Genomic DNA, 12,403 nt, shown 5'->3' with positions numbered 1-12,403 from the left:
ATAGGGAATGACAGCTAAATGGATACAGGATTTCTTTGTGGCAGGTCATAGAAATGCTCTGGAATTGAATAGTAGCGATGGTTATACAACCTTGTGACTGCATATATCAAAACCCGCCAAATTGTACACTTTAAAAGAGTGAATTTTATGGTATGTGAATTATGTCTCAATAATGCTGTTAGCTTTTTAAATGTCTGCCATATGGTAACCATAATTTAACAGACATCATTTTTAGCCACCAACCCCTCAGCTCTTACCTTAGGAATACAGAACAGGTCCCTGAATGAATGATGCTCGCGACAAAGAGGATTGCTAAGGGGAAGGGGATAGATTTAAAGTATGGGCATGTGTGCAGAGTTGGGGGAGAGGGAGTTGGGGGGTCTCTCTTGGAAGGAAAGGCAGTGAGGCATTTAAGGAGGACAGAAGGAGACAAACTTCACCTACTTCGAATTTTGCAGGGAGTCAGCCTGGATCATCTTTCATATCCTGGACTGGAATCACAACTGATGAACGTTCTGGCATTTAAAGCCATCCTGGAAAAAGGACATCATGTGTGATTATTGGACAGAAGAGAAAAAGGAAGAACACAGAGGCAAAATCCGAGCGTATGTGAGTCCAACTTTGAAAGGTAGAAGTAGGCAGTAGTCCGTGGAGGATGCGTTTATCCAGAGGACTCTGTTAATCTCTGGGTCAATGCATTTAGGTCAGCACTAACTCTGTTACAGGTGGGATCAATTTAAAGGATTAGAAGTGTCTCTCTAAATCCTAATCCTGGTCTTGGGCTGGGGATGCTGAAGAGTGATTTAAAAAAAGGTTTACTCTCCCTCTCAATTATTTCCCCATTAATGGAATTTATCGACAGACTGGAGTCCTTGGCAGGATTATGAACGCATAGAGGATGCCCTGAAATGGACACACGGGGTAGCCAGAGATTTGCATGCGCAGATGGTAAATTGAAGACTTTTGAGTGGTGAATTACATGGTGAGTAGTTGACAGCTCTTGTTTATTAGAAATACTGTAGTGGGGAAAAAACATAGCCCACTTGGGAGCTCAATCTTCTGACTGAGATATATCAGTTTTACTGCAATGTGTGGCGGGAAAAAAGAAACAAAAAATGAAAGAGAGAAAGAATGAGAGAAAGGGGGAGAAAAGAGCTTTCAAGACACTTTAAATAAAGATTTGGGCTCAGCGGCTCTCATCCAAGCTTTCATTTAGTTTCTCGTGATTCTTTTTTATTTCATCCTGATGTTGTCTTACACAAGCTGTTAACTTGATTCAGGCAGTAACTGCGAAGATCTATCATCCATAGAAGTCCTCAGCTTGACAAGCTAGGATGAGGAACCATTTTCCTCAGAGCTATTTGTCATAGTCTTTCTTTGTACATGTTTAAAGAACAGTCATTTCCCTTTTGAAATCAGGCTTCGCATCACATTGTGAAAGCTACCTGAAATAAAATGATGCATCCCTATGCTCCTTTCCATGGAAGCCCGATTCCATGCAGGTGTTCAAACCTGAGTTACCTAGGCAACGGCCCCAGAAGAGCTGTGGGTCAGTAGTAGTCTATTTTCAAAATTTCATACCTTCAAACTTTTAGTTATGTCCACATTTCCCATTAATCCCAAAGAAGGCTTCAGCAGGCTTGTTGCGAGGACAGTGTCTTTTACACAAGAGCTTTATAATTTTGTTTTTAAACCCAAATCAGCAGGAAAAAAGAAGGCTTAGGGCATCCTCTCTCCCGCCTCCCTCCCTCACTCTCCCTTCCTTTTTCCCTTCCTTCTTTCCTCCCTCCCTCCCTCCCTTCCTCCCTTCGTCTTCCTCTCTTCTCTGTCTCCTTACTTTTTTTTTTTTCAGACTAAGTTTCCTTCTGCAGAATCCTGGGATCAGGGATCAAGACTACATTCTAGAGCAACACAGAACTTTCTGGTTCTCAAGGGAGTGCTAGCAGAGCTAGAAACACCACCCAATGCATGAAATAGAGCCCAGGAAGAATGGAGAGACAAATCTTCAGCTTGGGAGTTGTTTAACAAAGGGCAACAACAACCTAGACAAATAGCAAGAGGTACTCTGACGTGTGTGTGGCTTGAGGAAGGAGCCATGTTGTAAATGTGTAAACTTGAAAAATGCTACACAAAAGGAGCAAAATTTGAATTTGAATTTTTTATTATGATAAGAACACTTAACATGAGATTTGCCCTCAACAGATTTTTAAGTGCAAAATACAATATTGTTAACTATAGGCACTATGTTGTACAGTAAATCTCTAGATCTTTTTCAGCTTGCTGGACTAAAACTCTCTGCTCATTGAACTTGCCATTTACCTCTCTCCATAGCCCTCAGCAGCCACTATTCTATTCTCTGCTTCAATGCATTTGACTACGTTAGACATCTCACATAAGCAGAATTACACAGTATTTGTCCTGGCTTTTTCATTTAGCATATCATCCTCCAGGTTCATCCATGTAATTGCATATGGCAGGATTTTCTTCTTTTCAAAGGCTTAATAATATTCCATTTTATGTATTTACCACATTTTCTTTTCCATTCATCCATCGACAGGCATTTATGTTGTTTCCATATCTTGGCTATCGTGAATAATGCTGCAGTGAACATGGGAGTGCAGATATCTCTTTGAGAGCCTGATTTCAATTCTTTTAGGTATGTATATCCAGAAATTGGATTACTAGATTATATGGTAGTTCTATTCTTAATGTTTTGAGGAATGTCCATACTGTTTGCCGTAGCTGCTACACCATCTTACATTCCCATTAAGAGTTTGCAAGGCCTAAAACAAAAGCCTGTTCAAGAACATGGTAATAAAACCTTTCACTTGTGCTCCATGTCTCCTCTTCACTGTTTATTCAACAAACACTTGCTGAGTACCTATTATGTTTCAGGCCCTGTGCAGGGCCCTGGAGATACCATGGTGAGCAAAAGCAAGCAGGGAACTTACAAATTTGACCTTTTATACCTGAGCCATGTTGGTGGCTATTATTGCTCTCTTCGTCCTGATGTACATAGTTCTCTTCCTGGTAAGATTTCTTGGCCAGGCCCTATAGTCCCCCACTTTTTATTTTGTAGCTACAGGCCTAGCACAGAACAGGTTCTCAATGTACCCTTGCTCATAGTGATAAGATAGTGAATGGTTTTAGGAATCCAGATTTTCAGTATAGTATAACTACAGCATGGGGGTGGCACTTCACATTGTAGGTAGTTGGTAGAGGATTCTAGACCAAAATTTAAAATGATCAGGAACTAGATCTGCCAGATGGGAGTAAGTGCAAACCACTCCAGCGAAATCTAATTAGAACAGCAGAGCCTAGGGAATGTTGAATGAATTCGGAAAGCAGTTTCATAGTGCAGAGGTTTAGAAAAGTCACTGCTTGGAAGAAGTACGGAATCCCAGGATCAATGTACATCAGAGAAGAAAGGGACTTGAAGATCCTCTAGTTCAGCTGAGGGAGAAAAAGCACCTAGAAGGGGGAACAATATCTTCAGTGTCACATGGTGAGTCAGTGGCAGATCTGGGTTCAAGATCCAGGCCTTCCGATTCCCAAAGCAGTCCTCTTTCCAAACAGCAAGGAAGAACTAGTATTTACTGAAGGACAACTGCGTGCTCAGCATTCTATCTTATTTAATCCCTTACCTCAAAAGCGTTCGATTAAATTTGCCTCCATCTTGTAGATGAAGCAGTTAAGAAACAGAACTAACGTGCCAAAGGTCGTACTCCCAAGACTTCTGTTCTCAAAGACTAGGATTAGCTTCACATAGAGTACAGTGTGATTGGAGGCCCGCATCCCCAGTTGTGCAATACTGCACCCTCAGTGAGGGGTCCCCAGGTTTGGCTGGAACACTGGTGGCAAATTTCTTCTAGTTGGATAATAAATTTCTGTTTGTTCCTCCCCCTCATTACTTAATTTATTATTTCATAGGGAACAAAGGGATTTTTAAAAAACCACCAATGAATCATTCGAGCTCTATCTGGGTAGCATAGAAGGTATAATAAGGACTGTCTCAGTGACTTCATAGATTAGGGGCTGTTGGCAGGCAGTGCTTGATCAACTGGGATACAAATCCCCATCCTGCTGCCATGTGCCCTCAGGCAAATTACTTACCCTTTCTGAGCCTCAGTTTCATCATCTGTAAATGAGGGTAATAATAGTATCTACCTCAAAGGGCTGCGACGAGTAGATTTTATTTATTTATTTATTTATATTTATTTATTTTACTTAGTTATTACTATCATTAGTTGATTTTCTTTTCTTTTTTTATTGAAGTATAGTTGATGTATAGTGTTGTACCAATCTCTGCTGTACAGCAAAGTGACTCAGTTATACACATATTCTTTTTTTATATTCTTTTCCATTATGGTTTACCATAGGAGACTGAATATAGTTCCCTGTGCTACACAGTAGGACCTTGTTGTTTATCCATCCTATATATAATAGCTTTCATCTACTAATCCCAAACTCCCAGTCCTTCCCTCCCCCATCCCCCTCCCCCTCGGCAACCACAAGTCTCTTCTCCATGTCTGAGAGTCTGTTTCTGTTTTGCAGATAGGTTCATTTGTTCCATATTTTAGATTTCACATGTAAGTGATATCACATGGTATTTGTCTTTTTCTTTCTGACTTAACTTGGCTTCGTATGACAACCTCTAGTTGCATCCACGTTGCTGCAGATGGCATTATTTTGTTCTTTTATGGCTGAGTAGTGCTCCATTTTAACCTGTGTACAAATGATGGGGCATACTATTGTGGTACGTCTGTAAGATCCAGCAGATGTGCCACTGACTGGTTTCTTGAAGAGTCAGGCTTTCTCATAAAATTAGGGGTGAAAGTCAAGGTGATAAGCAACAGACCCGGCCCAGACAGAATTATTGCTGGCAAGCCCAGTCACACAAGAGCCAATTATTAACCCTGAAGAGAGCCATGCCATTATTTTGATCTTTGATTGGAATTAAAAATTCCCTAAGGATTTTCCTCATTACTATCTCCCCCAAGCAGTTAATTCTTCTTTTTATATCTAGTGAGGTTATTCTTGGCCTTGGAGCAACTTTAGTGTTTTATTAATTCATTTCACAAACACTTATCTGGTACCTACTATGTGTTGGCTAGGCATTAGTGCGATGAAGAAGATCCTTAGGAAATCCCAGTACAGTGGGCTCTGTTCCTCATAGAGAGTTGCCCTCATTGCCTACCCCTTGTAGTTGAAAGTATGAGGTCCTGTAAATACAGAGATAGCAAACAGTTCGGTAGCTCTGTCACGACACAGACCAGAAACAGGGACAGTTTGTAAATCAGAGGAACGCCTTTCCTAATGGGTATAAGGCACAGGTGGAAAAACAATGAACTCAACCTGGGGGTGTTAATTAAGGCTGCACAGAGGAGGGAACACTTTATTTGGGTCTCGAAGGTAGAGTTCATCAGGAGAATCTGGAAGTGAAGTATGGGAGGAAGGAGGAGGACATTTCAGGCAGAAGGAATGGCATTTTCCAAATCCTATGCTTGGCAGACTATGTGACATATGTCTATAGAACTGCAAAAAATTTACTATAGCATCAGGAGAGAACAGGGAGATGGGGGGGGTATAGGGAAAGACAAGGGCCAAGTGGAGAAAGGCTTTGCATGCATCATCTTGAAAGAACTCTCCACATTTACTGACTCCACTCCATTCATCCCCATTCTTTTTTTTTTTTTTTTTTTTTTTTTGCAGTACGCGGGCCTCTCACTGTTGTGGCCTCTCCCGTTGTGGAGCACAGGCTCCGGACGCGCAGGCTTAGCAGCCATGGCTCACGGGCCCAGCCGCTCCGCAGCATGTGGGATCTTCCCGGACCAGGTCACGAACCCGTGTCCCCTGCATCGGCAGGCGGACTCGCAACCACTGCGCCACCAGGGAAGCCCATCCCCATTTATTTTTGACTCATTGTGGGTCCTTCCACTTGCAGCCTTACTCTCTGAATCCAAATCTAATGGACAGAGACCTTTCTATATTTAGCTCACCTGACTTCTCAACAGAGTGTGAGATGTGATAAACAACCTTCATCCTCAAAGTGTCATCTCCCTTGTGTTGTAAGATATCACTGTCTCCTGGATTTTGCTGTTTCTCTGGACTTTTCATGGAAGTTTTCATTATAACCTCCTTTCTCTCTGCCTGACCTTTAATTGTTGTGGGTTTTCAGGATTTTGTCCTCTGACTTCTTTCTCTACTTTGCAACTCTCTTTTGTTGATCTTATACACTGCCATGTCTTCAATTACCCTCTATCAATTGATTACATTCAAATTTATATCTCTGGCCCAGCTTTCTGTTACAAGATCCAGTATGTCAAATCGTCAACTGGATCTTGCTACTTGGATATTCTACAGGCATCATCAGTTCAACGTGTCTGATAGAATACATTATATTTCCCAACCCTTCCTTTAGTGTTCCCTATCTCAGAGACTTATATCATTTTCTAACCAGTTGCCTAGCCCAAAATCATCTTGGAGTCCTCCTTTTTCCCCCTTACCTTCTACATCTTGTCAGTCACTAAGTTATTATTGGCTTTACCTTCTTAATCTCTTTGATGTTTTTAATCTTGGTGGAATTCATCTCCATTCCTCTACGTCTTTACTACCACTTTCTTGGTCTGCCATCATTTCTCATACGGATTACTACAACAGCCTCCAAACTGGTCTCCCTGCCTCCAGTCTTGCCCCCTTCCAACCCATTCTCCACACTGCTACTTGAGTAATCTTTAGAAAATGAAAATCTTATTACATCATTTCTCTGCTTAAAACTATTATCTACAGGATTAAATCTAAAAACTTATGAATGGCATATAGGACTCTTGGTGACCTGGCCCCTGCCTTGGTTGACATCACAGACCTGAGCGGAACAAATGCATATCTTTTTCCTTTTTTAACCTCTGGGCCTTACTGTAGATTGTTCCTTCTGCCTAGAAGCCTCTTAGCAACGACCCCTTGCAACTCCACTCACCTGGCTAACTTTTCTTTCAATACTTAACTCAGAGAGACGTCCTTCCCCCCTCCCTCTTCTCCTCCCCTGAAATTTGGGTTTGGGTGATCCTCTCTGTTTTCCTCTGTCTGGGCTGCCTCAGTCATAGCACTTCTTACTCTGCTTTGCCATTATCTATTTACATCTGTGTCTGTCCCCAAGAGGGCTGTGTGGCGGAGAAACATGGACATATTTGAAACTATAATAATGATAAAAATATCACTAATGTAAAGTTAATGACCTGCCAAACCCTGTTAAAAGTGTTTGCTGTATGTTAATCCATGTAATCCTTACAACACTGTGAGATGAGCAACTGTTACTGAAGTTGAATCAACAGTACTTGGTGATGGATTGAATGAGGGGCAGAGAAGAAGGAAGAGTCTCAGCTGACTACCAGGTTTCTGACTGGAGCAAGTAGGTGAAGGGTAGATGGAGGCACCATCTCCTGAGATAAGGATTACGGGAAGTAGAGGAAGAGGAGGACTTTTGGTCAGGGTAGGGGAGAGAATCTTCTAGTGTAGGGACTGCCATTCCTTTGCCATTCTTTCATAACTGTCATTTCCAGAAGTTTCAGGAATAATGTGAGTAACATACCTTTTCTTCTGATTGACAGGCATTTGGAAACAACAGTGTCCATCTCGGGACAGCAGACTCACCTTCCAGTATTTCTTCATTAGCCTGCTGGAAGCAGGAGAGCTCTGTTCTTGGGACCCTGGCCTTTCTCTCACCTTATGCTCTGGTTTGCGGCTCCCGGAAGACAGCGAGGGCACCATGGCCTTGCATCCTTCAAGCTCCTGTGGTGTTTGTGCCTCCTGGCCCTTACATCCCTCCCACAGCGGATATGGGCACCCCCCTACAAGATAGGGGTGGTGGGCCCTTGGACTTGTGATCCGTTGTTCTCAAAGGCCCTGCCCGAGGTTGCCGCTCGGTTAGCCATTGAGCGGATCAACAAGGACCCATCGTTTGACCTGGGTTACTCTTTTGAATACGTGATCCTCAACGAAGACTGCCAGGCTTCCAGGGCTCTACCCAGTTTCATTTCCCACCACCAGATGGCCTCAGGATTTATTGGCCCTGCCAACCCTGGCTACTGCGAGGCAGCCTCACTCCTGGGAAACAGCTGGGACAAAGGGATTTTCTCTTGGGCCTGTGTGAATTATGAATTAGACAATAAAAATAGCCACCCGACCTTTTCTCGGACACTCCCTTCTCCCATCCGGGTGCTGGTAACCGTCATGAAGTATTTCCAGTGGGCTCACGCTGGAGTCATTTCCTCAGATGAAGACATTTGGGTGCATACAGCCCATCGAGTTGCAAGTGCTCTTCGGAGTCGCGGCCTACCTGTAGGGGTCGTCCTGACCACAGGACAAGACAGCCAAAGCATCCAGAAAGCTCTACAGCGGATTCGCCAGGCAGACAGAATTCTCAGTGAGTGCCTTCTGGCTCAGCTTTAAATGTGGCTTCAGTGAAAGGATATGACAATGTCCAAAATTTTCCTATCCTCACACCCTAGGATAGCACATCACTCTCCAGTTCTTCATGCATTTGCTCCCTTTCAATCACACTCGGGCCCCAAGACTATCCTGCTTCAACAGAGCCTATCTCAGCACCTGGGTGGGAAAGATTAGCATCAAGAGCAACTGTGGTCACACACCCTCCATGCCCTTAGGACCCCAGCAGTTTCAGATCAGCCAAGAAGCGGTGTTCTTATAGCTCTATTTTTGTCTGGTCTAGTCACTGAAGGGAGATTTACCGTTGATTCTCTTCTGGGTACTTTCCCTCATAGGTGCTCAGTGCCCTTGTGTCATCACATCTCACTTAGAACCTGTCTTCTCTGGACTCAAAGATGCACACCCACCCCTTCTCACTTTCCACTCCCTGAAAGCAGGGCTTCTCTCTCTGCAGCACACAACAAGCCGATATGGAGGGAGCTAGCTGATACATAAAAGCATATTAAAATGAGAAGCCTGCCTAAATTGTAACCTTTCCCCTCCCAAGAGAAGTTTTATGTTCAAAGATGATTCTTTAAAAAAAACACAAACAAAGATGATTCTTGCAGAGACCATGGACCAAGTGTAAAGCAAAGGACTGACCCACTGACCCAGGGCGAGTTGGGTGCATTTTGGGAAAGGGGAGGGCTCTTTCCTGGTCTTCTTAAATCAGATGGAAGTCTTTTACATATACATACTGCAAGCCTTTGTGACACTTGGTTTTGATTTTTTTTCTATTCGAATTTTTTAATCTCCACTTTACCTTTTTTCTGGAAAGTAGCAGTGATTTGTGGGAACACTGCTCATCCTCTCTTGCAGTCACTCCATCGCTTTAGGACAGATAGCTCAGAAACTACTTGTCAAACTGATAACTTCTAGGATTAGTCCTGGTCCCAGTCATTTCCTTAACACAGCAATGGACTTGTTAGAGAATGGTCCAGCTTAGGGCTGGCCTATACCCAGGAGCCCATTTTAAGCTTCAAGTGTCTCCAGTATTGGACCTTAATTATGATCATTATGGGAGGATGAGGGCAAGAATTTTTAGTTCCAGGAACTGTAGTAGTCTGCTTCCAGCTCCAGTCTACAAGATCCTATAAATGTTAAGCAATCAGTGTGGCTCTGATTACTTCATAATAGAGCTTGATTCTTTCAAAGCAGATCACAGAATTATTTTTAAAGATATACAACCATTTCCAGGGAGGAATCACGCCAGAAACAGGCTAACATACTTAATATCATAACTTTATAATATGTTACAAATCTTCATGAAGCCCAGTGTCTCCTGCAAGTTTACATTCCATGAGTGTTTCACATCCCACCCATTCTAAACAGTATGCTCTTTGAAATGACATTTTGGCCTCTACCATGAAATGTTAAATAAATCCAGGCCCCGAAGCTCTTCGGGTTGTCAGACTGAGAGAAGTAAGGATTGAGTGTTTACCACCCACAATTCTTTTGAGGCAGGGAGGTAGCAAATGTACATATTTTCGCCGTACTATTAGAGATGCATTCCTCTAGGTCAATGGTTCTTACTCTGGCCGCACACTGGAAATACCTGGATATCTTTTCAAAATGATTGGGGCCAGAGTACCACCTCCAGACATTCTGATGGTCTGTGGTGAGGCCCCAGCAAAGGTATTTTAAAGAGCTTCCCAGGTGCTTGTAAAATGTAGCCAGAGTCAAGAACCACTGCTTCAAGTTCAAGAAAATGCAAATAAATGTTCCCTACTTGAAGTAACCAGACAAATTTTTGTCTCAATATGACTTTGTTTAATCAGATTGCTTTCTGTATAGCAGTGTGGATCAGCTCACTAAGAGAATGAAAATTTTAAGATGGCGGTAAGGGGGCAGGAGGCTGGAAGCCTAGAGAGGGAGGTATGTGGTTATGCAGCAAAGAAAGACCCTGGGTAGGAGAAAAGCAGCAGAAAGTGCAGTAGGGACTCAGAAAGGGAGATAAAAGGGAGAGAAGACAAAGCTCTGCCCTCCAAGATTTTGCCCCGGGTTTCTGACAAAACATAGGCAGACTCAGGTGAAGTGTGCTGGGAGCTCAGCGTTATGAATCAGAACGTGGGTAGGTTGGGGCGGATGCAGGGAAACCGAGCCATTGGCTGAGCTGCGGCCTGAGCAGGACCTCGGGCACCTGAGTGTGCACTGTCCAAAAGCGTGCGTAGTACTCACACTTGGCACAGCTAGTTTTTGGTATCTGAGGGCACTCCGAGTGATGGGTGCGATATGACAGGAGGACTTGCAGAAGGGGAGTGAGTCTTAAAGTAAGGTAAGCTTGTTGTCCACTTGATCATCCATTGAGACTAGTGCCTCAGCCAATAGGAGTATGATTCAGAGTATGAATATAAATAGAGTATCGGGACTTCAGCCACGAGGCCTAGGGTTCAGGGCACATCTCCAGTCCAATCAGAGAATGGGAGATCTGGTGAGAAACTGAGCTAGAAGTTAATGAGTATGGATTGGGCCAACTGAGCAGTAAGGACGGTTACAATACACCATATCCAGCATCTACTAGATCAAATCTCTAGCTGATCTTCTAGCCCCTTTCAACTGGTAGGAATGAGCCTGTGAAAGTATTCCTAGCTGTTGACTATTGGGACTGAAAGAGCACTGAGGTTTTTGTGGTGACCTCAGCTGAGAAGGGCTGAGGAAGGCAGTGCCTGGCCTCTTCCTTATTTTGCTGGGTATGAGACTACTTCTTAACACTGTGGACCCCCAAGTAAACCTTCAGAGAAGGACCTTTTGTGATGTACAAAATATAGTGGAAAGGGATCCCTTCCTTTGGAGAGGACTGGCAATATTTGGAAGTAATGGAAATAGCTGGAAGACTGGTTTTGTCTGACCTACTCACTATAACAGTGACCAAAGCCCCATGTGGCAGTGGCAGTGGTGGCGGCAGTGAGAGATAGTGGTGGGGAGGGAGGGTAGAGCTGCTGTGCCACTTCTCTTCCTTGTAAATTTATGTTTCCAGTTATCACTGGCACATCACGGGAGTCAGAAGGAATGTCTTTCTCAGAAACTGGTCTAAATTTTGCTTACACAACAGCAGGACAATGATAAAATTTAATAGTAAAGATGATCATAACAATAATAATGGTTGTGGGCTCTTGGGAAGGGAAACAGCAGGGGTGTTACTAGAGGCTGCCATTGAGACAATGAAAGCAACCATAATACCACTTTACATGTGAACAGCTCTCTACAGTTTACAAGGTATTTGCATATAGATAATGTCATTTAATCCTCAGGGTTATCCAGGAGCAAGGTATTTTCTTCCAAGTTTTACAACAGCTGTGAATCTCACATAACAAGTAGGTAGCTGTATGCATTATTAACACCAAAGAATGGGGTAAATGAAGTCCCAGAGAAGGGGGGGGATTCAGGATTCAGCCTCTCCCAGATTGTCAGCTCACTTCTTTTAAGCTTCAGAGGCAATTACCAATTAACTTTGTGTCTGACAAAGTCATATAGGAGAAATATTAATCAAGGACAAAGGCCTCAGCTTACAGGCAGGGCTGCTGTGTGTGGCTTTCCCTGCCCGAGGGAATCTAGCTGAGTGGGCATGAGGGCCAAAATTCAGTTCACTCTCCGCTCCTTAAACCATGAGTCCTGCTGGAGATTTTGATCCAATGGCACAAAAGAGCATCACTCACCAGGCAGAGCACCTGAGGGATTGCAATTACCCAGAAGTTCTTTTGCTAATTCTCAACAAAGACTAGCAGGAGGCCCCACTAAAAAGCTCTTTAGAGAACTTTTCAAATGGCTATTTCGAGCCCTCCTCCCTTCTCCTCACCTTTTTGCCTATCAATGCTTGGCCGATTGTGAAATCCTTTCAATTTGGGTTTACAAGGTTGTTGAACCATTTGGGGATTTCTTTAAATCCTTCCAAATTGGGAATGCTTCATTACAGTATGAT

General features: G+C 43.3%; 1 protein-coding gene across 1 annotated transcript in view; it reads left to right on the top strand.

Annotated features, from left to right (window-relative positions):
- Positions 1-767: 767 nt before the first annotated feature.
- GUCY2F (guanylate cyclase 2F, retinal) overlaps positions 768-12,403 on the top strand; it is a 96,264-nt gene continuing 84,628 nt past the window's right edge. Inside the window, exons 1-2 of the mRNA XM_032618956.1 lie at positions 768-982; positions 7,608-8,422. Of these exons, the coding sequence (XP_032474847.1) occupies positions 7,726-8,422 (697 nt within the window). The 5' untranslated portion in view covers positions 768-982; positions 7,608-7,725. The remainder of the gene's footprint in view (positions 983-7,607; positions 8,423-12,403) is intronic.

This window comes from Phocoena sinus, chromosome X, assembly GCF_008692025.1.
Source record: "Phocoena sinus isolate mPhoSin1 chromosome X, mPhoSin1.pri, whole genome shotgun sequence".
Classification (NCBI taxonomy): Eukaryota; Metazoa; Chordata; class Mammalia; order Artiodactyla; family Phocoenidae; genus Phocoena; species Phocoena sinus.
Note: the sequence above shows the minus strand (reverse complement) of the source record. Positions and strands in the feature narration are given on the sequence as shown.